The sequence below is a fragment of the Daucus carota genome, chromosome 5 (assembly GCF_001625215.2).
Source record: "Daucus carota subsp. sativus chromosome 5, DH1 v3.0, whole genome shotgun sequence".
Classification (NCBI taxonomy): Eukaryota; Viridiplantae; Streptophyta; class Magnoliopsida; order Apiales; family Apiaceae; genus Daucus; species Daucus carota.
The window spans coordinates 46,554,541-46,579,202 of NC_030385.2; the positions used below are offsets into that span (position 1 = coordinate 46,554,541).

The 24,662-nt window shown below is 34.2% G+C and overlaps 6 protein-coding genes across 7 annotated transcripts; 2 read left to right on the forward strand and 4 right to left on the reverse strand.

Moving 5' to 3' along the window:
* Positions 1–2,204: 2,204 nt before the first annotated feature.
* LOC135152601 (cytochrome b561 and DOMON domain-containing protein At5g47530-like) lies at positions 2,205–2,965 on the reverse strand. The gene has a single exon (XM_064093003.1). It carries the CDS (start codon positions 2,908–2,910, stop codon positions 2,338–2,340), a length of 573 nt encoding a protein of 190 aa, XP_063949073.1. The 5' UTR covers positions 2,911–2,965; the 3' UTR covers positions 2,205–2,337.
* An 82-nt stretch (positions 2,966–3,047) lies between these two features.
* Positions 3,048–6,425, reverse strand: LOC108222312 (putative MO25-like protein At5g47540). Its single transcript, XM_017396230.2, has 11 exons — positions 6,140–6,425; positions 5,318–5,479; positions 5,019–5,137; positions 4,705–4,779; positions 4,524–4,617; positions 4,366–4,425; positions 4,091–4,156; positions 3,821–3,919; positions 3,692–3,736; positions 3,474–3,576; positions 3,048–3,377 (listed from the first exon to the last, which is right to left on the reverse strand). Exons 1-11 carry the CDS (start codon positions 6,260–6,262, stop codon positions 3,271–3,273), a joined length of 1,053 nt encoding a protein of 350 aa, XP_017251719.1. The 5' UTR covers positions 6,263–6,425; the 3' UTR covers positions 3,048–3,270.
* A 1,980-nt stretch (positions 6,426–8,405) lies between these two features.
* LOC108222280 (probable pectinesterase 8) lies at positions 8,406–10,279 on the forward strand. Its single transcript, XM_017396201.2, has 5 exons — positions 8,406–8,837; positions 8,930–9,101; positions 9,185–9,391; positions 9,510–9,769; positions 10,003–10,279. The coding sequence occupies exons 1-5, from the start codon at positions 8,446–8,448 to the stop codon at positions 10,157–10,159; spliced, it is 1,188 nt and encodes a 395-aa protein (XP_017251690.1). The 5' UTR covers positions 8,406–8,445; the 3' UTR covers positions 10,160–10,279.
* Positions 10,280–13,877: 3,598 nt separating this feature from the next.
* Positions 13,878–14,572, forward strand: LOC108192706 (uncharacterized). Its single transcript, XM_017373234.2, has one exon. The coding sequence runs from the start codon at positions 14,010–14,012 to the stop codon at positions 14,334–14,336; it is 327 nt and encodes a 108-aa protein (XP_017228723.1). The 5' UTR covers positions 13,878–14,009; the 3' UTR covers positions 14,337–14,572.
* Positions 14,573–16,221: 1,649 nt separating this feature from the next.
* On the reverse strand, positions 16,222–18,024 carry LOC108203996 (uncharacterized). Of its 2 annotated transcripts, XR_001803591.2 has the most exons (5): positions 17,833–18,024; positions 17,541–17,622; positions 17,034–17,192; positions 16,652–16,855; positions 16,222–16,564 (listed from the first exon to the last, which is right to left on the reverse strand). XR_001803591.2 is itself a non-coding variant. In XM_017373236.2 (4 exons), the coding sequence occupies exons 1-4, from the start codon at positions 18,016–18,018 to the stop codon at positions 16,788–16,790; spliced, it is 495 nt and encodes a 164-aa protein (XP_017228725.1). In that variant the 5' UTR covers positions 18,019–18,024; the 3' UTR covers positions 16,222–16,787. The 2 variants fall into 2 exon arrangements, 1 of the variants encoding a protein (XP_017228725.1); XM_017373236.2 differs by having other exon boundaries at positions 16,222–16,855.
* A 129-nt stretch (positions 18,025–18,153) lies between these two features.
* On the reverse strand, positions 18,154–20,877 carry LOC108192551 (probable nucleoredoxin 1-2). The gene is made up of 4 exons (XM_017373235.2): positions 20,656–20,877; positions 19,816–20,355; positions 19,131–19,652; positions 18,154–18,830 (listed from the first exon to the last, which is right to left on the reverse strand). Exons 1-4 carry the CDS (start codon positions 20,848–20,850, stop codon positions 18,369–18,371), a joined length of 1,719 nt encoding a protein of 572 aa, XP_017228724.1. The 5' UTR covers positions 20,851–20,877; the 3' UTR covers positions 18,154–18,368.
* Positions 20,878–24,662: the final 3,785 nt, after the last annotated feature.

Below are 24,662 nucleotides of genomic sequence, written 5' to 3' on the forward strand. Positions count from 1 at the left end.
TAAAGAGCTCAAATTTTCAAAATGACCCAAGCCAAGCTCATCAATCAAACAAGCAATTTTATTGTTTAAAACTTGACTTGATTACTGGAGAAAAAACTTAGTCAGGTTCAGAATTCGAACTCGAGTTACAAGTAAGAGATGTAAGAGTATATATGTGCTTTCCCAACAGCTCAAGAGTATATAAGCTTAGAAGGGCTATCTCAAGAGCAAATATTTCAAGTGTATATGGTAGGCAAGTAACGGAATCATGGAATAGTATACTTTTAGATATATGCAGCTCTTTCTTAATGAAGTATTGCAATATATAACCAATAGCTAGATGTGAAGTAGTGAGATAAGGTCGAACAGATGGAAGACTAGCTCAAGAGTTATATAAGCTTAGAAGGGCTATCTCAAGATCAAATATTTCAAGTGTATATACGTGTAACATCTCCCGATTTTTCGGAATATTAATACTAAATTCAAAACTAAAATATAATAAAATTTAATAATCTTAATATATAGAGAGTCTCAAAACCCTAATTCTAGACCTACCAATTACCCGAATTGATCCATTTTTTAAGTTCATTATCCTAATTCAATTTTAAATTCTAATCATAATCCAATTTTAATCCTTTATTAATATTACTAATCAATTAATATAATTTTAAAAAATTACGGGATATTACAATATGGTTGGCAAGTAACGAAATCATGGAATAGTACACTTTTAGATGCAGCTCTTTCTTAATGAAGTATTGCAATATATAACTGATAGCATGTGAAGCAGCAGTGAGGTTAGGTAGAAGAGATGGGAGTATTTACTAAAGAAGAATAAACCACCTACCTAATGGTAGTTATGGTTTTAATCTCTTTATTTCATAGTACGTTGTTAATGTAATTATTTCATTATTACATGCATGAAATGAACTGAAACAACATAAGCCATGAGCTTGACAGTTAACACACGCACTATATATAAGTGAAAGTAACACCATATATGATGAGGCCTTTCTGCATTTTCCAGTAGGGTTCAGCACTGGTGAGAGAGAATTTGACATATTCATCGTCACAGAGACCTAGATCGATAGTTGTCATTATCCCAGGCAAATGATTAGTGAAGTCCTCTTCGTTCTCTTCATCAGGAGGGCTTAACTCAGTTTTCACTTTTCCCATGTTGTGGTGCTTTGCCAGCCCGACCACAAAATGGCCTACACAAGGGTTATCTTGATCTTTCAGATGACATTCTCCGCTAACTTTAAAGTCGGTGCTCTCTAGTAACTCAATGTAACTTCCACTGCAAATATATATATAATGAACTTGATTATATATATTTTCGAACAGAAATGTGTATATAAATACTTCTGAAACTCTAATTTGCTTCTCCACACTTACCGTTTCTGCCAGTTCCCTTCCGTTTACCTTCTAGAAATTCTTATTGAATAACTTCTCATACTAACTTCTTGTTTTTGATATGACATTCACTAAATGGATGTATTCACTTCCGGTTTTTTTAAGGATTTTTTTTTTAATATTTATGAATTCATGTATATTTAATTCGGATTAAGAATAATACATTAGAATCTTTAGGTATTAATCAGAATTTGAAAAAAAGAAAGATCTAGTGATATTCAAGATTTAAAATTATGCTTAAAATTAATCTTGTGGTATTCAATTAAGAATATCTAAAATACAGGGATATTTCTTGGTATTCAAAGACTGATAGTTTCATTTTTTGCTTTAATGATGGATTGTAAGAAATTTGTTCGTGCGTATTATCTGTGTTTTGAAATCTCTCCAAAATTCATTAGATTTTAAAATATTGTACTTAAATTCTAAGGGCACTCCATCAACTCTACGGAATTTTACTTCAACTCTACTGACTCTTGCTGATCTCTAATTTCTATCTGTTCAGAGTCTACTGACTGTTTTTGATAAATAATTTGACTGCAACTCGTGCAAGCAGGTTGTGATCTTAGTATATAAAGTCAAGTTCAAAACACTTTGATCTTTTCTTTAAACTATTAACTCTTGTTAAGGAGCTCAAAGTTTCTAAATGACCGAAGCCAAGCTCATTAATAAACAAACAAATTTACTGTACAAACCTTACCTCGATTTTGACAAAAACTTCAACCAGGCTCAAAGTCGAGCTCGAGTTATAAGTAAGAGATGTAAGAGTATATATGTGCTTATATAAGCTTAGAAGGGCTATCTCAAGAGCAAATATTTAATTCAAGCAGAAGATCCAGAGATCTTCGGCACTTGGAATTGGATTAATGCTAAGCTAAAATTCTGTTGTTAACGCAAAATCTCAAAAACTCATCAAATAAATTATGGCTCTGCCTAAAGAACTGACATCTAGCCTGAAAGAAAGTCGATTTCCCCAAAGGACAGGACATTCGGTCCAGTGGTAGTGTGCATTTGAGGAATGTTGTTAGAAACTGTGTCCCCAGCTTGCCATGCATGGTTAAAGTTGGTTTGGTTGTTAAGTGGACCTAGAACAGCAAATATGATCATCTCATTATTTGTGTATTCTGCAGACATGTTCGAGACCTGAAAGCTAAGGTCTCCTGGTTGCATCGAAGGACTATAACTGGAAATCGGTGTCGTGTATGTGGTAATACTTCCATTGCTGTCGTAAAAGGCCACGAGTGCTTGTGATCCCACCATGCCGGTGTCAGTAGGGTTAATTGCCCATGCAATCCATCCACTAGGATCTTGTCCTGCCCGGTATGCGATTGCAACTTTGTTGACAGATGGGAAATAAGTCCAGTGAAGATGAGCATCAAGATGAGGAAGATCGATACAAGAATTGAAATGCTGATGGGATACGAAGGTGTAGTTTGAGCATGGTACTTGAGCATATGAAAAGATGAAAAGAGAAGCAAGAATAGTAAATGTAAAACACGATACTGAGCTTATAACTACCATTAGATATGACCTTGTGATGAGACACTGTTTTTTCGAGGTTGCAAATGCTCTGCTAAGATTTATGTAGAAACAAGATACAGAAAGAACAAGTAGAAGGGCGGAACCCCCAACAATAAAAGAGTTGCAGACAGTTAACAGATAACAAAATCGAAAAATGTATGGCCTGCAGCTATAATTGTTTGTAATCTTCAGAGATCAACAATGTAGTACAAATAGACATTTGGTTCTTCGATTTGTACAAGAAGTATGAATAACATAAAAAAATTGGAAATTCTTTCCAATTAAAACAAGAATTACCAAAAAGGGAATGAAGAAAAAATATATACAATACTAATCAGACAAGTGTTGCACTATTTTCCACTAACAGGGAATCTCACATCTTTGAGGAGATGCAGATGGAGTGATAGCTTCAAGAGACTCGATTTCGCTGACAACCTGAGCTTTGTCTGCCTTGAAGTCCTCGTCCTCTGCAGCAGAATGTGCTCACATTAGAATTGCATGATCACTTCGCGTAGGATACGCTGAAATTAGGATATAACTAGATAGAGCAAGAAGATTTATACCTTTATCAAAACAAAAGCTACCAAAGAATCGCAGAAGCTTGCTTTTGTTTGTCACAAGCACATTCACAATCTCAGGGGGCTTGTTTTGATTAGCAGCAAAGAGCTGGTAGCATAAACGATTAAGAAAATTAAGAAAATCTATAACCAGAGAAAGAAAATGACTAAAGACATATATGTACAACTTAAAAAGAGTTCAATTCAGTTTCTTAGAAGATCACCTTGAACACATGAAATGCTTCTATCTGGATCGTCTTGTTTGAATCCTTAAAACACAAATGAGAAAGCTTAAGATCACAAAAAGAGATAGATGATGAATCGGAGTAGATAAATAAACAAAAAGTAAATACCCTGAGAAGGTTCATGAGGATCCTCATGTTGTCTACTGAAGTAACGTACTGTACCATCACTGAAGTATTTGAACGATCTAATAACATCAGTCCCAGAAACTGAAAAGAAGGAAGCTATCAGATATTCGTCAAATGAAATTTGAACCATAAGAAATTACAAAGGGTTACTGAAATAAAAAAGAGGGAACACACTGATAACAGTTTAGTATAACATAAGCCGAATAGCTACAACAACATGTAACCATGCAAAAAAACAGAACATAATATTACCTTCACTGCATTTCTTCTAGTGATGTAGTTAGGAGACTCCAGCAATTCATTGTACTCCTTGAAAAACTGTAATCACAGACAATGTCAGATTTAATAAGATGAAGAATGATTGGTTAATTGACTAATTATGTCATGCAGACAAATCAGTATGTCGGATCATGAAAGAGCTCATAACACTTGAGTTGCTAAAGGTGAGCCACTTCTAAAGCAGGAAATGAAAAGTACAGAACTCCTGCCATTCATGCAGCAACAATAAACAAAGGGACATGACTTACCCATTCATAGTTTTTCGAAAGAAATTCAGCAACAGTTGATTTGTGCCTTGTCAACAGCTCCTATAAAATACATAAACACAACATTAGATAATACATTATTATATGAATCATAGAAGTATTGGGTAGGACGCAGAGAAAAGTCATCTGCAGATGCAAACCTTGAAAGTTGCTGCTGCATCTGATGCTATTTCAAAATTTGGATTATTTATATAACCAAAGAATTTATTGAAGTGCTCTGAATTCAATACATAGCTGTGATAAGAAGAGAAGTCATTAATATGTTTTGCACTTCTCGAATATCTGGAAAGTAAAGAAATACAATGACCCGTATACACATACCTCGCTACAACCTGATGGCGAATTGAGTCTCTCAGAATTGCGCCATACAATAATGCAATATCATCGTTTTCATAGCTAACCATTCAGGAAAAGAATAACATTAGACATTCAAGGTTACAATATTAACATCAAGTAGCCAGTCAGGAAATCTTTTTTCCATTCTGTACCCCGAAACACAAAAAAAAACCTAGATAACACTGAAATTAACCCTTAATAAAAAGAAGTAATCCACTTATAAGCGTTATCTATGTAAAATTAGCACAACAATGGGATGCAATTGACTGCAAATTCGAATGCTGAAATTAATAACATACCCTGATACCAGAATATCAATAAGATCTAAATTCTTCTCCAAGTAATCAGAAGCAAGCACTTTCGAATTGACCTTCTGTCTCTGCAAATTTGCAAGAACATAGGTCGCTTCTTGACGATCCTGCAAAATATGATATCCTTAAGACAGTCAAGGAGACAAGCAATGTATTGAAGATAAAAGTGTGAACATTTCAAAAACCTTTTGTAAGATAAGTGGTTCGGGGAAGGGAGAAGTACCCGCGATGGCGCGACATATCAGATATGAATTTCAGAACTACAAAATAGTTATAAGATTACTCACCCCGGCATCCAGTTTAGGAAGACACACAATTAGAAGGTGCATTGTGTCTTCTTTGAAAAACTCTTCCGTCAATTTTGCACAAGCCTCTGTTGTTGGCTCTGACTGATCACTACCATAGAGTATAGTTCTCATCTCCAGAATGACTTTTTTTACTTCAGACATCTATAAAGAATGAAGATGAGTATAAGGTCTTGGTTTTCAAAATACCGAGGCTAGTAAAACATAAATATACAGCAGTTTTCTGATTCAGAGATCTAATAATGCATTAGCAATCCATAAATTCCTTATGAATTTGATGACTCAATTGAGAATTCAGATTGACCTATCTATCTGTTTGTCGACGTTCTAATTATAATCATAAACAAATAAAAGCAACAGTTACATTATATCTGATATGCAGGGAAATACATTATATCTCCATGTCTTGCAGAATCCTATATGAGAAACTTGTTCGGAGATTCATTCTATGATGTATTTACAATTGAAAACTAAAATGTCAACAGGTCATCAAAAAGAATTAACAAACTAAAACAATATATATCCAGATGCATAATTTTGAAAGCAAAACATGTCAGCAGATTAAACATCCATACACAAAATCAAAATATCAACAGAAGAGGAAAAAAAAAATTAACAGATCCCTAACAAACAATAACCATTAAATTTTAAATCTCATCTCCAAATGATTAATTCTGGTTCCGCCATATACATGAAACATAAAAAACCTTGAAGACCACATAAAAAACTTAGAAACATGAAAACGACACGAAAAAATACATGCATGCAAGTGCATGAATGGGAAAAAAAAAAAAAAAAAAAAACCTTTTTGGTATTATTACGAGTAGGGCTGGCGGTGGATTGATCGGTGGCAATGAGGAGATCACGGAGGTGAGAAACAAGCTCCGCCGGAGAGCGGGCCTTTGACGATTTAAATAATCCCTTCATCGCCAAAGAACCACACGAACAACCCGCCGGCTCCGTTTCGTTCTTCGTCTATCCTGCCCTCTCCTCTCCTCTCTTTCTCTCCGATCTTCCTTGTTTTCTTCTCTCTTTTTTATTTTCGGGGTTTAAGAGAAAAAAACACAAAGGGGAGGAGCCTCTCTGCTATATATAACCCCACCAACGGTCTATGTTTTTTATGCGAATCATCTTTTTTATTTTTCATCTTGGATTTTACATGTGGATTTTAAATTTTTTTTACTATTTGCTTTTTCTTCACGCGTAGTCGCGTACGTGTGTGTATTAATGTTGTGAAAATATTTTTCGATATTAATTTATATGGCTTAAGTTCCGTTTTAAATGTTGTGTGTACAGTTTTTTAAGTTTGTGTATGCCTTGGGTTCAATTTATGAAACCATATTTTTTTATTAGTTCAAAATTTAAAGTCAAGTTCTATGTAGTGTCATTGTAGTCCTCATTTTATTGGAGTCCTTTAGGTCCATTTATATTCTATAAATAAAATATCTTTAAAACGTGTTATCTTGCAAAACATGTTTCACAAATATCATTATCATTATTTCAATAAAATCTTACAAATCTCATAAATTTATAAGTACAATCTGTATGTATTGCAACATAAACATGTATGTTCAGCAAACTAAGCACGTTTTCTAAAATAATATATTTTACAATGTTCTATATGGGATCTGCAAGATTTTCAATAAAATAGTGATATTTGTAGAATATCATTTGAAAAAATAATATGTTTTATAATATTTTAAGCTATATTTTACTTGCAGAACATATATGGACTCCAAGACTCCCATGAAATGAGGACTCCATAGAACTTGACTCGTTATTAAATAATTTTCTGCACCATATCGACATTAATCATGTTGATTGTGAGTGTAGTCAGGCCTGATTTTATTTTATTTTAATTTCAAAATTTTGGATTTCTTCATTTTAGATTCTGAATAATGTATTAAAAGATTTAGATATTTTGTAAAAAATTCTCATTATGGAGATATTTAAATTTAGATTTTGAATAATGGATTAAAAAATTTAGATATTTTGTAAAAAATTCTCATTCTGAGATATTTAAATAAAAAAATTAAATAATATTTCGAACTCTTATAATAGCATCTCTAATGATAATAAATGATGTGTTTCAGAATGCAGCGATTCAACAAATATAATCAATATTTGGAGGATGGTTGTATTTATATACAACAGAATGTTGAGTTGGAGAGTTTGGATTTGAATTTTATTCATATTATAATGATTTTTAGCTCATGATTTTATGACTGGAAATGCCCTAGTATTCAATTACATTTATAAATTATATTAAAGTCTAATTTAAAGATCTAGACCTGACAAAAAAAAATTAAAGATCTAGATACATTTCATAATTTATGCGACGATTTTGAAGAATTTCTACAGATATGGATACACCGTTTCTAGTTGTTTCTAGATCTTTTCTGGCATTCCTTCTCCTATTCTATATGCTGCATTATATTATTTTCTGTTCGTTCTTGTAGGTATAATATTAATAATCAATAAGAATTACATACCGGCAGATTGAGTATACTTTGAGGACTTTATCACTAATTGACTACAAATGAAAATCATATCTCACTTTAAAGAATGGAAAAAGTTGCAGTACGAATTGAGAGTCAGCGGACTAGTTTTATAGCTCCCTTGAAAGCCAAGTCAGGTACTGGTTGGTGGCTTGCAAGCCAGAAAATGCACTTAATTAACAGATAAAGCTATTCTGATACATACTTGCAGAGTTGTTAGTAGAACTAAAATGTCGTTACTGTTAAAGTATAAGATCCATAAAGGGGTCTCTCGAATCCGAGACCTCCCGCCAAACCTCGTTATGATACCATGTAGAGTGACCAATTCTCTTAAAACCTCAAGGTGTTAGAGGAGGTCCCTTTATGGATCTTATACTTTAACAGTTACAAGATGAGTTTCGGATCAAATAATCGGATCTTCATAGTTAGTGTACTACTGATGTTCTGCTCTCAGATGACTTGATGATAAAACACGAAAAAACAGGCTAGAACAGGGTGATTTGCAAGCCAAGGCCTTGAACCTGCCTTCTACTTCAAGTGCTTTTCTATTTTTGTACATTTCTCGGTATATATTTACTGGAATTTCCACTTTACAATGTCTAAAACTTTCCAATGATAAAATCTATAAGCATTTCTTCAGCTCTGATAGTTGGCCTATTGGCAGCTCTCGCGTCTAATCATCTTATACCTTTTAGTCCCTTGTTGACGCTCAATGAAATCTATGATTATTCTGATCTCGCTTCCTTCACATCATCCGTTCTGTCGTATCTGAGGCCTGTCAGCCGCAGACACCACCACTGGCATCACGATGATACTAAAGAAAGAACATCTGTGTGTGACAATTTTCCACCAAATTTTCCGCCTCCAGATACTAACACCACCTCTACTTTCTGCGTTGATAGTAGAGGCTGCTGTAATTTCACCACAGTACAAGCTGCAGTCAATGCTGTCGCAAATTTTAGCCAGAAAAGAAACATTCTGTGGATAAACTCCGGTATTTATCTGTAAGTTGCCCCCTGATCTTGATCCTATGCATTTTTTTCCAACAGAGTTATGTTAATGTTGTTATTTACCTGGATCATTTTATGTCGTTTAGTGAGAAAATCATAATACCGAAAACAAAACCAAACATCACATTTCAAGGACAAGGATTCACTTCGACAGCAATAGTATGGAATGACACAGCCAATTCCTCAAATGGCACATTTTATAGTGGCTCCGTTCAAGTATTCGGTGCCAATTTCATCGCTAAAAACATAAGCTTTATGGTAAGACAACTGAAGAAAAATTTAGAGAATTGAATTCACCCTACTGTGATATCCAATCTGATAACAGAACTATAAATTCACAGAATGTAGCGCCAATTCCACGGCCAGGTGATGTGGGAGCACAAGCAGTGGCAATAAGAATTTCAGGAGATCAAGCTGCTTTCTGGGGCTGTGGATTCTTCGGAGCCCAAGATACTCTTCATGATGATCGCGGTCGCCATTACTTCAAGGATTGTTATATCCAAGGGTCCATAGACTTCATCTTTGGCAATGCAAAATCATTCTATGAGGTAAAAAAAAATTCTCCTATTTTAATATAGAAATTTGTTGCAGGCCATTTTAAAAAAATAGCATGTTTTCTAAAACCTTAAGACGTTAAAAGAAGGTCTGAAACGGATAAAAATGCAGAGTTGCCAGTTAACGTCCATGGCTAACCCGGTGCTCCCGGGACAAAAGGTAATCAATGGAGCCGTGACAGCGCAAGGGCGCGCTTCAGCAGACGAAAACAGTGGCTTTGCTTTCGTCAACTGCAGCTTAGGAGGGAGTGGTAGAATCTGGCTTGGTCGAGCATGGCGCCCCTTCTCCAGAGTTGTTTTCGCTTACTCTACCATGTCTGATATCATAGCTCCTGAGGGCTGGAATGACTTCAATGATCCCAACAAAGACCCGTATGACTTTTTAACGCATTTCAATATTTTTCCGAAAAGATATTACAAATTTTATCTTTCCAACTAGAAATTATTTTTTTTACGAGTTTGAAATACATGTAAAAAAAACTTAATCGAGACGGTGACTGACCGAACAACGATTAATCGGCGATTAATCTCAGTTAATCACCGACTTTTAGAACACGGGTAAGAAGTAGTGACTCGGACTCATGACATAAACGGGGTGAATGCAGGAACATATTCTACGGAGAGTACATGTGCACAGGAGGAGGAGCTAACATGACAATGAGAGCCTCCTATGCGCAGAGGCTCAACGAGACTCAAGCTTCTCCTTTTCTTAATGCTTCCTTCATTGATGCTGATCAGTGGCTTCAACCCTTTTCCTTGTAGTTCTTTAAATCTTTCATGATAAGTTTTTTTTTGATGCAAAATCTTTCATGATAAGTTAAAATTCAAAATTAATTTCCGAATCTATTCCCGAATATCAATTTACATATTATTTATCAATCAAATTTTAGTAATGAAATATTTGGGAGCTAATTTGAGATTTCTAACGTTTCTCTTTTTCGAAATTATGATGACAATCAAGGAAGCTGCTGCAATCATGAAATCCAGCTAAACACATAATTAAAGTGCAAATATCTCCACTATATTGTTTAACTTTCGAGAACACGTTTTCTGTAAGCTATCCAGATCTTCTCCGTCAGAAAGTGCAATTATAGCTAATTCCCCGCAACGGTCAAATTTTAATATCATTACATACACTTTGACATTTATCCACGCTTTATTAATGCTCAGCAAAAAATTGAATTAACCAGAACCAAAATCGAAATATATTTGCGTACGTGTTTCAGCCGATAACATAACTAAAAATCATGGTTGTAAAAAGCGGAAATCCGACTTAATCGATGAAGTCATGGAATAAGGATTAATCGAAGAATAATTGCATTGATCGGTGATTAATCAAAAATTAATTAGAATAATCAGATATTTAATCAGTTCGGTGAGTTACAGAATAAGAATTAATAGGTGATTAGTCGTCACCGACTTTTAGAACAGAGCTAGTTTGAAAAGACATTATTGAATTGGTATCAGTTGACAATACAACACAATTTGGGTGAAGAGTTATCTAATTGAATATTATATTACTAAAATTTGATGACAAACGCTACATGAATAGTAGTAATCATCAATATACTTATATAAAGGAGAAGCGAGAGGCGTGTACGTGGCGCCTCTCACATCGCTCCGTTTTATTTTTCTAATTTTTTAGAGGCGTGTACGTGGCGCCTCTCACATCGCTCCGTTTTATTTTTCTAATTTTTTAGAATTTTTGGATGAAAAATATCAAAAATTAGGACAACCTTTTTTTAGTTTCGGGTATATTAGAAGCAAGTTTCAGAATCTGATTTTGTTTCAGATTATTTATGGAATATAGTAGCTTGAAAGTTTTAATCTGATTTTGTTTCAGATTATTCAATTATGGGAAAGACAGATTATTTATGGAATATAGTAGCTTGAAAATTTTGATCTGATTTTGTTCAGATTATTTAATTATGGGAAAGAGTAGCAAACAAGTCTCTCTCCACCTATAAATACTCATATAGATCGTAGGATTTTGGATCATCTAAACACAACCTCTTCTCTCAATACCACAAACCTACCAAATGGTTCTCTTACTAGATTTTTAAAGGAGAAGCGAGGGGCGTGTGTAGGTGGCGCCTCTCACATCGCTCCGTTCTATTTTTTAATTTTTTGAAATTTTTGAATGAAAAATATCAAAAATTAGAAATACCTTTCTCTTGCTCGTCGGAGGTGTCGTTCTTCTACAACGATAAGTGAAGGCTGTTACAGTAAAGGTTGTTGCAAGCAAATATAGTTATACACCGTTATATTGGAGTCGACAAATCTAAACACGGGAAAAGAATATAGTCTTGACACGAAAATTCAATAAATTAACTGTTAATGATGTATGTTTGTTGGTTATTCTTTTATAATATTTGTTTTGTTCGTCGGACATGTTTGTTGTTGTTAATTTTTACATTATTTACTTTGTATAGATGAAAAAATTATTCATGCATTATATGTTTGCTCCGTTCAAGCAACTTTTAAGAGGGTAGTTATATTTAAATTAAATGTTTTTGTGCATAATCAATCAAAAAAATTGGAGGAAGGTGACAATGCAAGAACATGATTACTTTTCCAAAAAAAAAAACAAATAAAATTAAGATTCGTCATGCTTTAAATTGTTAATTACGTGTATAAATTTATTTTTATTTTTTCACCATGAATTATAGTCCAATTTTGCAATTTTATATATTAGTATTTGTATTACATCAAGATTTTTATAATATAAATTTATTTTATCCTACAAATATTAACTTGAAACATTAATATACTTTTTATACACATTCATAAAATTATTTTATTCTACATATATTAATATTGGATTATTTATATAATTTTTATAGATCGCCGCAACGCGCGGATTCTCAATTAGTAATCAACTAATTATGGTTGTTTTGAAAGTACAGGTTTTGACTTGTATGTAAACAACGTGCTGCCCAGAGTGCCCATAGTTGCTACTTTGTTAGTGCTGCTCATCACAATCTTTTTAGAGATAATAAAGTAATTATAAATGGGCTTCCAAAATAATGTTATTATAAATTTGCATGCATTGCAGTACCGTAGAAATTATAAAATAAATATGCCAAAAGGAAAAAAAATGACATCGCCGATTGTGTGGTTTTTATTAGTGAGTTCAATTAACGAGAAATATATTCAATTTTTCAATTTCTTAAACCAAATCGCTTTCTTAGTTTAAAAAAAAAAGGTACTGATTTTCCAATAATATTTTCTTTACTTGGGGTTCTCGGAAGTTGGTATAGTACTCTCCTTATATAGACTTGTTGATCGATGTTGGCCATATATATTTCCGCAACATTCAAACCTGTTTGAATAAAACATATATCACAGGATTCGAATTTTGGATTCAAGTTTATCCACACAATATATAAGACAAAATCCCCAAATATATGCCTACGCATCTGGCCAGCCGCCCGCAAAAATCATATCATGAGCCCAACACCGTGGCATTATTATCCAGTAACTTAAATTCAACAAATTCAAGCGCAATACCCCTGTGTCTTTTATAATTACATAATAAAATTAATTATCTATAAAAAATTACTGTGGATTTTGGTTACATATATTTATTTAATAGAAATAATAATTTTAATTATAATCAAAGCACCTAGAGATGTGTGCAAAAATCAGATGTCCGATGAAAAAAGAATACACAACAAATTACACGCATCATTTTAAATGTCCATAAATGGCTTATTTAAAACAGCTATAATTTTATGAATTTGTATATTATTTTTATAATATTTTTTTAGACGAAAAACTGATAGTATACTATATGAAAATGACACAATATGCCTAATTTTGAATGGCCTGCGAAATGACACGATGCAAGAAATTTTGAATGGTCTTGAATGACTCCTCTAAAGAATATATATTTATCTTTGAAATCATCTTTTTATTTCACATTTTATTCTATAGTCTATTTTCATACTTAAATAAATATTTATATATATATATATAATAAATATTATATATTCCTAATTATAATTTATAACTACCAAAACAATATGAAATCCGAAATTTAAACCCTCCCTGTTGAAAGAATTTGAGCGCGAGAGGACAATAGTATAGTACTACCTCCGTACCTTTTTACTTGTCACTTTGACTTTTTGCACGTAATTTAAGATGATTAAAAAACATACTTCTACTTATTATTTTTAAAATTTTCTTTTTCTGAATTAAAATTTATAGTTTATAATTTTATTCATAAAAAGAAAATTTTAAAAATAACGAGCGGAATTATGTTTTTTAATCACCTTAAGTTACGTGCAAAAAATCAAAATGACATGTAAATAGGGACGGAGGGAGTATTTGTTATCTTTGTATTTTACTACATCTGGTGAATTATATGTACTCAGATACAAGATTATATAGCTTTTTTGGTAGGATTAGGAACCTTTGTCGGCAAGTTGGCTTTAAGAGACCCTACACAAATAGGAAACAGAACTAGTGAAATGTCCATATAAGCACCAATAAACCTTTGTGATAAGTACAAGCACCAAGACCACAAACTTTCATTACTCCTGCAAACTAAGCCTAAGCTCTTTCATCAATTCTAACAGATACTTCGAATTCTGAACTTGAGGCTGTAAAGATGAGGGGCATGATGGTTTCGATGAGGGAAAATCTTCAGAACGTGAGGAAGAGTCCGCGAGTAGCGGATGAGAGTATGTTTGGTGACAATGCAAACGGTGCTGGATTGCCTATTTTAGCAGGAAATAATGGCAGAACGCGACATGGGTGGAAAGGATTCAGCGTTATATGCAGCATCGTTCGTGCTCCTCTCGTGCTTTTCTCCTGCCTCTCACATCCTCATATCAGTAGTGTGGATGGAGTTTGGGTGTCAGGGGAGTTTGGACGGATATCTGAGATGAATCATCTCATGGTTAATGACAGCATGCGCTATGCCATCCTGATGTGAATTTGTAAGGTGGCTCGAGTAAGATAGGAAAAGAGTTCTCGGCATTTTGCACTGGATATCTAATTTTGTATCCTGTAACTTTACTTTTCATCGTTTTCATGTAAAGTACAGATTTCAATAGAAAGAAACTGATCCTATGCTGCTTGCATGCAATAAAATAGTAGAAATCAATGCATACTGAGTACTTACTTAATATGTAATATGCAATGGTACTGAGGGTTTCATATTCTGACTACAATGACAAGAGATACAGTTATAATTTGAAGAGCTTCTTTGCGAAAAACATTAAGTTCAGTTAATGATCAATCATGGAGAGTGTGGGTGTGTGCAAGCTTTTGTGCTTACCTTGCCTGCAGATGTGATCAGCAAATTAGAAGAAAGATACAGGTTCAAAAGCAGATGAGAATGCTGTGAAGTACATACCTAGTACATACATGGCCATCTTGCAGGCAGAGGTTGAAAAGTTCTTGTCTGTTTCCAGTGCGTTATCCTGTTTTTACAGCCATACTCCGCACATGTGATTCAGAACAAGAGTACCCATCCAGAAATGCTTGGTGGTTGTTTCATCATATGACCAGAGGGCCTGCACCAAAATGTCAGATTAAATGAGAAATTTTTCATCTTTAGCTCTTCCTTTTTTCATTTTTTAAGAAAAATCAGTACAAGGGTCCAGAGTTGTATCATAACTCATAAGGTTGTCCTCCTAAGTAAAAATCCTGAACAACGTAATGCCACTACAAGACCTTGAGCTCTACATGGCATGCATTCACCCTGAGTAAGTACCGAGTGGCCAGAACAACTGACTCCAGTAAACATCGTCCTAGACCTACTGTCTGAATCCAGTTATACCACATACTACTATTTTAAAATCACACAATGGCTATCTGCAATCAAGTCATCACGGGTGTTGAACATGCACACACAGCCACGCCAGAGTATTGCAAATGCACACCCTAGCCAATACTTCTATATCCCAACTTTCAGGCTATCTGTTACTATGGGCTATAGTTTCACGATGGACTGGAGCAAATTAACTTTAAGCGCACCTTTGATTAAGGCAAGTGTTATTTCTAAAGGAGGATAAAAAGGTATAATCCTGTTACTGAGTTCTGTCCACAAAAAGTAAAGCATGACCTAAAGACTAAAGAGTCAATTGTTCACTTTTCAAGCTAATTTTTCTGATGGAAACCAAGGGATAAACAAGGTTCATGCATATAAAAGTGATCAAATCAAGAAAAACTCAAAGAGACATAACTGCATTATTTACTTTCAAGCTGCTGCAATCACATTCAAATGGACTACTATAAACAAGAAGCTGTTAGAATTAAATTAAAAGATCATACTTCAAAGAGACACAAATTGTACCACAGATTTCGAAGATGAAAATTTTAGTGTAATGGATGGAACTCTGGAACATGGCGCTAAATGAGAGGAACTGGAGCAGGAAACTAAACCATATTCCACCAGCTGAGCAGATTAACCAAGTGAAGACATACATTAGCTTTCCCTGGCATTAAGATACCATCTCGTAACTTTAATCGGTGAATTTCCAAGTAAAATAGTCATAAACATAGGAAGCACACACAATAAACAAGCAAAACCTGATGTGGCTGCGTCATAAGAGCAGAAACTTTATATCAGTTTAAGGTCTTGCAAGTTGCAACATGGGAGCACAATTTGGCAAGCAATTTAATTCTTACAGAAATCCTGTCTTGCTTGAAAACTGATTTTCTGTTAGTAAGGTTCTAAGCTTAAAACTGATGGGATTCTGGGACTAGTTCAACTATGCCATTAAAAGCACGAAAGTTTGTCCCAGTTTGAAGACAATATAATGAGATAAGCCTTTCTAAGAAATATAAGCTGAATTCTAGCAACATTAGCTATATAACAGAGAATAACTAGTGCCTCCATACTCTGAAGTTAAAAGGCCACTTTCCTTGGTTGTAGAGCCTGCAGACTTAAGAAAATACATGGAGGATAAATGACATACAAGTTCATCACAAGGAACAATATCATTTATGTCTGTAAAAATACATAGAGCCCGTCTGGCTCTCAGTTCCCTCTTCTTATATAGGATAGAAGACATATTGAGGTGCTTATATCCTCTTCCGAGGAAAACAGAGACCCGGACACCCTCATAGTGGCATAAGAAATCAAATTATTACATAGAATGCCACTTTGTCTTGACTCTGACAAGGCTCCACACAAGCTTGATTATAATAACCAGTCTGCGCATCACAGTGAAGGGATCTAAGGGGGGTGCAAGAAGGATAACATAATACAAGAGCATGATATTGTAAAAAAATTAAACAGACCGATAACTAGTTTGATGTCAAAGCTTCCATTTATATTGTGAACTGAGAGCCAATAAATACTCTGGCTAGCGAAGATGCTCACAGGCTTTAAGATAGGACAACTTGGGACTGGCAGGATATACAACACCTACTTATTCTATCTCCAACCACTTTTCCCCAGACGTTCCAACACATTTTCTTCGCCGGTGAGATACTGCACCAGTCCTTTCATGTTAAAAGAAACCAAGTTAGAAAGCCAAGAAAGAGGTCAAAGCAGATGATAAATATAACTGGTTCTATCCCGTATAAACAATGAAAATTGAATGCCTAATCTTGGCACTCTTAGCACAAGTATGTAGAAGTACAGATGAACTTGTTACTGGCAATGTAATGTTTAAACTACCATTTGTATAATCTCGACAATCATGATGACCAATCCTCAAATCAGTTTGCCAACTTTTGTTGAACTCATATGCGCCTTCAACAGCATCCATTTCCGAAGATCCTACGAACCAGCATTTAGATTTAAGCAGCTTTGACAACGTCCTTGTGTTAACGACTCCTAAAAAGATAAAGAGGAAAGTGTTTTCAGTGGCCTTGTCACAGTATCCAGAACCAGTTTAGGAAGACGGACTAAAAAATCTCAATTTCTTTTTACTTTCATTAGTCTCTTTGTATGTAGCATTCAATTTTGTTCTCTCTTACTGCTTTCTTCAATTCTGTGTTTTTGCACTTTTGCTGTCGCATTTATGGCTCCTTATATCCCTAATCTCTTGGCTGTAATAGGTCAAGTATTCGACCCCCCGATTGGGGGAGGATGCATAAAAGGTCAAGTATTCGAACCCCGGTGGGTGGGATGCATATGTATTAATATCTCTCTAATTTGAAGGTTAGTGAAGGAATAATTTACCTGGAACATAATTACCAGAAAGAGCAGCAAGTGCAACATACAAATTTTCAGGATCTTTAGGTTGAAAATCGAAGACTAGCAGCTGCAAATTTCAGATGGGAAAATAGTAGCACAAATTAATATGTATATGCGTAATATATAATGCATAGAACTATAGAGTCAATAGAGAGAGAGGAGGGGGAGAGATGGAGAGGGGAGAGAGAGGGGGGGAGGGAGAGAGAGATAATGAGGGAGGGAGAAGAGAGAGAGAGAGAGAGAGAGAGAGAGAGAGGGGGGGGGGGGGAGAGAGAACCGGTGGTGAGGTAGGTTGCTTGATGATGACCATAAAATGATACAGAGGCCAGAAATTGAGTGAGTAAGCAGTGGACAGAGCCAACTGGGCTGGTCCTTTACTGCCTCTCATTGCTATTCCTGCTACATATATATCATCTTCTCTCTTCGTCTTTGCTTTTACACACATCCTTGACAACAAAGCCATCTCCCCCTATCTTCTTTTCTTATCAGATTTCCATATAACTATTACACCCGTTTTTTATGGACATTATAAATTTAAACAAAGTCTGTGGACATAATATAAAGCAAATATTTAACCAGAATAAACAAAGATATACGATGATCAGCCAGCTAAATATATCGTTAATATATCATATCATTGTGTCTCACTCGGAAGTAGATGCACAAAATTAGCACTGTAGCAAACCCCATATAAAGTGGGATACAAAATAAATAGGAAGGCTACAAGCCTCACTGGAACCTTCCAAGTAAAAACCTGAATAAAAGACACATAACGACCCATTACTCCCGCTATCTGTTGGAAGGACCATCGTCTTAGGAATGCCAGTGGAACCTGCTCTCTAACTCAATAACAGCATCATTTTCCAAACTACCAGAGTGAAAAGGAAAGTCTGCATCCTCCCTTTCAATTGAAGGACTTGTTGTTCCCGTCACAAGCCTTCCATCCTTGTCAAATGCAAGAAGTCCACGACCATAACGAAGAATGCTTAGCATCAACTTGCGTTCATTTGATTCATAAGCGAATGCAGGATGTGTCAACCATGGAGAGTCCTGAGAAAATGGAGGGTGCTTCAAACATTGTTTGGCTGCAACACGTTGCTTATATGCAGATCCCTGCACTTCACGGGAGATGTGAATCACTTCAAATTCTTCAATCGTATTCTTCATTTGCATATACCTTGCTTTTAGAACCCTGAAGAAATCAACATAATTATGGAACCAACCATCCCCAAAAAGGATTATGGTTCTCTTCCCTGCAAGTTGGGAGAATCGAACCTATAAAAGTGAATGAGACAATTTAATAAGCAGTGAAATCCAAAGGTCAATAAGCACATAATAAAATTACAATGCAGCTAATATTCTCAAAATAATCAAAAGTATTGTAGTTGAGAAAGAATACAAGTCGATCGGTAGCTGTCTATTGCATCGAGTTAAAATTCGATCGTTTTTCGATTATTCTTATTTCCTCCAAACTTTATTTTGAGTAGGGGGAGGGGGTGAGAACTGTAGCTAAATCTTTAAAAGAGAATTGGAATAAGTTTAAAGCTTGCACCAGATTACTAAATAAAAACTCACATCTGGACCATCCTTTTGTCTGAAAAACGTGTTTGGATCCCTCCAGAACATCTCCAGCTTCACCCTCTTTGCTTTTTCAGCCTCCAACTTGGCAGCTGACTTACGGGTAAATGGATATGCTGCAATACCAAAGTTCAGCAATATGTCGACACCATACTCTTCAATGAAATTCCCATGAGGTCCAATAATCACTAGTGTAGGATCTGGTCCCAGATCTTTCAAACTCAGTGGATGATCAAAAATCCGCTGCAACCTCTTACAATTTGGGTCTTTAAATGGGAGGGCCAGCCAAGGCATTTTGCTGAATGTTTTCCGGAATGATGCTTCAGTTGTACAATCATAAGTATATACTGTGTCATGAGCGTAAATGAGCACAATCTCAAAGTTCTCATTTTTAGCCAACTGTCTGTAGACCATTTCAATCTTTGGTGTGAGGTCGTCGGCATCGGGAGACTCCCCTATAGGGAGCTCTTCATAAAAATACAAGGCTACCACCTTATCTTCAAGATCACTAACAAGAACCTTTTAAAAGTAGGTATAATTGGTTAGTAATCAAAAATTATCTAGTAAATGCACAAAATGATACATATGGTGGTTTATCACTGCAGAATCTACTCAATATATTAGATCATGAGTCCGCTACAATTGTTGTTATGAACATTCTATGATGCTACAATATGTATACCTGGTCACCGCTGTTGGAGATGACATAGTTACGTTCGGGAGAGGCCAAGAGTGTTGTTATTGAGGGATGCTGTATGGCTGCATCATCTTCAGAATTAATGATATTTATCTTTTCATCGCTGAAAGGATATCCAGGTGCCCCATACTCTTGAAAATAAAACCCGCCATTATCTTGCAAAACAACCCCTTCGGGATCAATAACAAAAGAGACAGGATATCTATCACTGAAACCTGCGATACCACCAAATCGTGTTTCAAGATGTTTCCTGGTTTTGAGATCCGAGAACGGGATGGTTAGCCAAGGCATTAAAGAGTATCTTTCCTCAAAACGTTGCTCCTGAGGAGTGGAACATACTTCTTGTGCGGAACAAAGAGCGGCATCTGGTGCTCCAACAAAGATGACCTCCAAACAGCCTTTAGGCTGCAACTCGTTGTATATGTCCACCAAGCATGTTGTTTCTTGCATCCAATAATAATGCTCATGAACAAGGTTCATAAAACACAATACAATAACCTTACCAGCCAGCTGCTTAGCCTGGACCTACAGGAAAAATATATACAGTGGACATTACGAGCTTAACAGAAAACAAATACTATTAATTTTCATACTATTAATTTTTCATACAGTGGACATTATGATCTTAACAAAAAACAAATATTCTTTTCATACTATTAATGGGTTTCCGGATGTTATCTCGGTTAGGAATTTGTGAATTGTACAAGTACACAAATTTTTTTAGGGTTGGGAATAGTACACAAATTGAAGCATGGCACTAACAAACAAACCAAAGAAAAACATAACATGATAAGTTTGTGTAATAAACAAAACATAAACATGTACCCTTTGCTTGTCTCCTCTGAGAAGATAATCTCTCTGTTTAGTGAAGAGGAGAGTTGATAAATCAACTTTGTCCCCCTTCTTAATCGGCTGCACACTCGCTCTCCTCTTCTTTCTCGTCGGAGATAATAGGGTCTTCTTCTTCCGCTTTGAGCATCTCCCTAGCTTCATACTCCTCGCTATTGAGAATGTCATCATCCTCTCTTTTCTAAAAGTTTTGATTTCGACCTATTATAATACTCCCTCCGTCCCCTTTTACATGTACACTTTGGAAAAAAAATTTGTCCCAAATTATTTGTCCTCTTCTCTTTTCAAAGCAACTTTTTGTATGTTTTTTCAAAAAATAACAACTTCCAATGTTTGACTAACATATATATATATACGCAACTCTATCTAATTCATTACATTTATTAAGGATATGTATGAAAACAAGATATCCAACTAACATTTTCTTAAGATGCGTTATTTTTTCAAAAGGGACAAGTAAAAGGGGACGGAGGGAGTATCAATAAATCACCGCTACTCTAACTATATTTAAATTTATAAATCAAATATTATAATTATAATTTATAAGACAGTATATATATAGAGAGAGATAGGATCAAAAAATTTTTATAAGTTACAAAGTTACAAACTTTTTTTTTGAATTTTTTTTATTCTCTCATCATGTTAATCGTTATTTATAGAAAGTATTCATGTTGAAAATTCTTGAAAAAACATCACAATTTCTAAAAATAACGCATAAATAAATCATGCATTCAACACATTTTTAACTGGGGTTCAACATCGGGTGTAGAACACTAATTATCATTGTGTTGAACATATTTATAAAAATATTTAAACTATAACTCTAGGGTTTGGGTAGAGTCTAGAAACATATATATTAGTTATATAATACGTTTAACTTCGTTCTTACATTGAAAAATTAGTTTTATGTACTTCTCCAACACAATTTTATTCGATGTTCAACAAAATATGTTAAAAAAATGTTGAACTCAAATTATATATGTGTTGAACGCAAAAAGTTTGTAATTTTGTAAGTTTGTACCAGAACCCACCTCTATATATATAATATGAATAATATAAATATAACTTTACGTTATACTATGTTTGGACTATTCGGTCTATACGATCCGGAACGAAATATATTTTTAAGAACCAAATCGTTGTATTTCAATCTATTCTATCTGGACCAGTAAGCCAAATTTCAAGAAAACTAGGACCAAATAAAACCGAATTCACATGGTTTGTCTCGATTTTGCGCACCCCACACGAAATAGTTATATAATTTTACTTTTACTATATGTACATATATATGTATATATAATGTATACTATAATATATTGTTATTTTACACAAGCTAGTAGAAAGATTGTAAAAAGGGGGTTGGATACAATCTCTTAAAAACTTTAAAAGATGAAAAACAAATCACAAACAATAATGCAGAATTATAAGAACACCAAGTATTTAAAAATACGGGTGGATTGTTTGATCCACCTGTGAGATTTTATATCAAGAAGAAATATGTGAATTGTTTATAATTCTCACAGCTGCTTATTCAACACTAGTTCTCTCAAAAACTCTCAAGCTCTGCTAATGTTTTCGAACAAAAAAAACTATTGTTATTTCTAACTTGGTTATATATCCCAATTTTACAAAGTTAACTAGAATACAAATTTGCACTCTAAACTAAACTTTGTTGCACCACATTTGTCTTATGCATGTCTTCTGAATTGTCTTCATCTTTAACTGATCTTCTTCAAATAATCCAAGTTGCATTGCATAAAACAGATGTGTTTCTGTTTTTTCTTTATTGTCCAATAGGTTATCATGTCCAAATTAGTGTAATCAACCCATGTGATATGTCAAAATTAAGCTCTAGTCACTTTCAACGGCTGTTTGCTTCATCCATCGATTGATTTATATCTTTTCCTAATAGTCAAGATTGATCAAGAATCTGAATATTAGAGCCATCACCAACTCTCCAGCGCATATCATCCAACAACAATTGTTTAGTTTCCAGAAGGCTACGCCAGACAAAGTTAGAATTGTGTCCTAAATTTGAATGGAAAATATTAGAGTCTGCGAAATATTTAGTTTTATAAACTCTTGAAACAAGGTTGTTGGGCTTTGTAGCCAATCTCCATAATTGTTTACCCAACATTACCACATTAAAATCCTTACATGTAAAAAAATAGAAGGTAGTGTCAATCCAAGATCATGTTGGTTGATGGGGTAGAGAGACTATTATCTTTGTTTAAAAGTTCACATAATGATTTAATTTGCCGTGAGTTGAAAATAAAAGGCCGGTATCTTTTTCAACACTCAAACTCACTACAAAAAATATTCTTTCTAATATCTTAGTATAAATAATCCAAAGCTGAAATGTTGCTTGACATAGAGATTGCATGATTTATGGCTCTAGTAGTTTGCTGTCATTTGAGATTCCATTTCGGCAAGGCAATAAAGATAAGGCTGCTTCACTTCACTCTATTTCACCACTTCTTCTTTGTTTCTCCTCACCTTTCATCTCCTGGTCAAAGAGCAAAGACTAGATCTGGTAAGCTCATGAACACCATTTTATTTTTGAGATATGCACACGCATAAGAATATGTATGATGGATGTATATTTGTATGTGAGTTTTATAAATAATGCATTTGACGTGATGATTTTAAGTAATGCTCGTTTAATATGTTTTGAATAGTTTGGGTTATTAAGATTGGAAATAAGATGGTGTTTGGTTTGTATACTCTGTTCATATTTTAAAATTATTTTGGAATTTAATCTGTCAATATTACTTTCTTCTTTTACTAAGAATTGCTCATATCACTCTACTTGTTTCTTAAAATCGATAGCATGCCATCCATTTTTCGATCTTTTCACTAAAGTTAAGGACTCTCAATTCCTGTTTAAGCATATTTTGTTCATAATAATATAATGTGGTGCAACGGTAAAATATTACATAATCTGAATATCTTATTCCGGTATCCACCATTCTAATCAAGGTGGAGATGACTTATTTATATTGTGCAACGGCAAAAAACTACATATACGAATAATAATTTTTTTATGTTCATTTTGATTAATCATCGCTACAAAATATTATACATGAGCTCCCTTACTTTCGGAGCTGGATCCGTTATTGACTTTAATGTACATAAAAATCAAAAATTAGCTTGCATATTTCATATCCAATTTTGATAATAGCCTTGCAGTTCCTTTTAGCACTGTTCACATCCTATGCATTGCATATCATTACTTATATTAGCTTGTATTCATAACCCTTGGACCTTCTTAACTACCTTGTGTTGAAATATATTCACCAAGTAGGGAGATAAAATTGTAAGGGCTTGCAGCATTTCTTGTTACCCATTCAAATGTTTTAGCCATATATATAATGTTTTAGCCATATATATCTTAGTAGTTGCACTTTTTTTCTTACTCTCATTGTCATATGTATTTTTACTCTCACTGTCATATGTATTCTGTTACTTTTAAGTATTTTATTGGATCTACTATCAAAAAAATGGGATCATCTAGCTGGCTCTAATGTGTATTTTATATGTACATAAGGAATGAGAAGAAAGTTTGTTAATCAACTTAATAGTTATGTTCTCGTACTCACGCTCATATCTTCTCAGCGGGATGGTAAGAAGGATCACTCCTTACCGCATGACGGCTTTATGATTTATAGGTTTTGTCTGACATTTGTCACTCCAAATTCTGAAAGGTTAATAGAGTTTAGCAATTTCAATGATAAAATGAATGTATTATGGTCTATTTGATATTTTTTGTCAATTTTTAAAAAAAATATTTCATGATATTATAATTATAAAGCTTATGATAATGGTCCAATGCCCATAATTAAATTTTTTTCTTGACAACATAAAGCATGATAAAATAATTTAAATCTCACCATTTAGTAAGTGGTAAATTTGTACAGATAAACTTATCATATATATAAGTGTGTGTGTGTGTAAAGCTAACTTATGTAGCGAAATAACAAGGG

Bases quoted from the DNA above. Each gene is read 5' to 3' on its own strand.
- LOC135152601 (XM_064093003.1), bottom strand. From the start codon at position 2,910: ATGGTAGTTATAAGCTCAGTATCGTGTTTTACATTTACTATTCTTGCT.
- LOC108222312 (XM_017396230.2), bottom strand. From the start codon at position 6,262: ATGAAGGGATTATTTAAATCGTCAAAGGCCCGCTCTCCGGCGGAGCTT. The intron at 4,426-4,523 runs GTTTGCATCTGC...TGTATTTTATAG, and splicing joins ATGCAGCAGCAACTTTCAAG to GAGCTGTTGACAAGGCACAA. The intron at 3,737-3,820 runs GTATTTACTTTT...TTGTGTTTTAAG, and splicing joins TCCTCATGAACCTTCTCAGG to GATTCAAACAAGACGATCCA.
- LOC108222280 (XM_017396201.2), top strand. From the start codon at position 8,446: ATGATAAAATCTATAAGCATTTCTTCAGCTCTGATAGTTGGCCTATTG. The intron at 9,102-9,184 runs GTAAGACAACTG...ATAAATTCACAG, and splicing joins CTAAAAACATAAGCTTTATG to AATGTAGCGCCAATTCCACG. The intron at 9,770-10,002 runs GTATGACTTTTT...GGGTGAATGCAG, and splicing joins AATGATCCCAACAAAGACCC to GAACATATTCTACGGAGAGT.
- LOC108192706 (XM_017373234.2), top strand. From the start codon at position 14,010: ATGAGGGGCATGATGGTTTCGATGAGGGAAAATCTTCAGAACGTGAGG.
- LOC108203996 (XM_017373236.2), bottom strand. From the start codon at position 18,018: ATGGCTTTGTTGTCAAGGATGTGTGTAAAAGCAAAGACGAAGAGAGAA. The intron at 17,193-17,540 runs GTAAATTATTCC...TTATCTTTTTAG, and splicing joins TTCTGGTAATTATGTTCCAG to GAGTCGTTAACACAAGGACG. The intron at 16,856-17,033 runs GTAGTTTAAACA...TTAACATGAAAG, and splicing joins TTGTCGAGATTATACAAATG to GACTGGTGCAGTATCTCACC.
- LOC108192551 (XM_017373235.2), bottom strand. From the start codon at position 20,850: ATGATGACATTCTCAATAGCGAGGAGTATGAAGCTAGGGAGATGCTCA. The intron at 19,653-19,815 runs GTATACATATTG...TACTTTTAAAAG, and splicing joins TCTCCAACAGCGGTGACCAG to GTTCTTGTTAGTGATCTTGA. The intron at 18,831-19,130 runs GTGAGTTTTTAT...TCACTTTTATAG, and splicing joins GACAAAAGGATGGTCCAGAT to GTTCGATTCTCCCAACTTGC.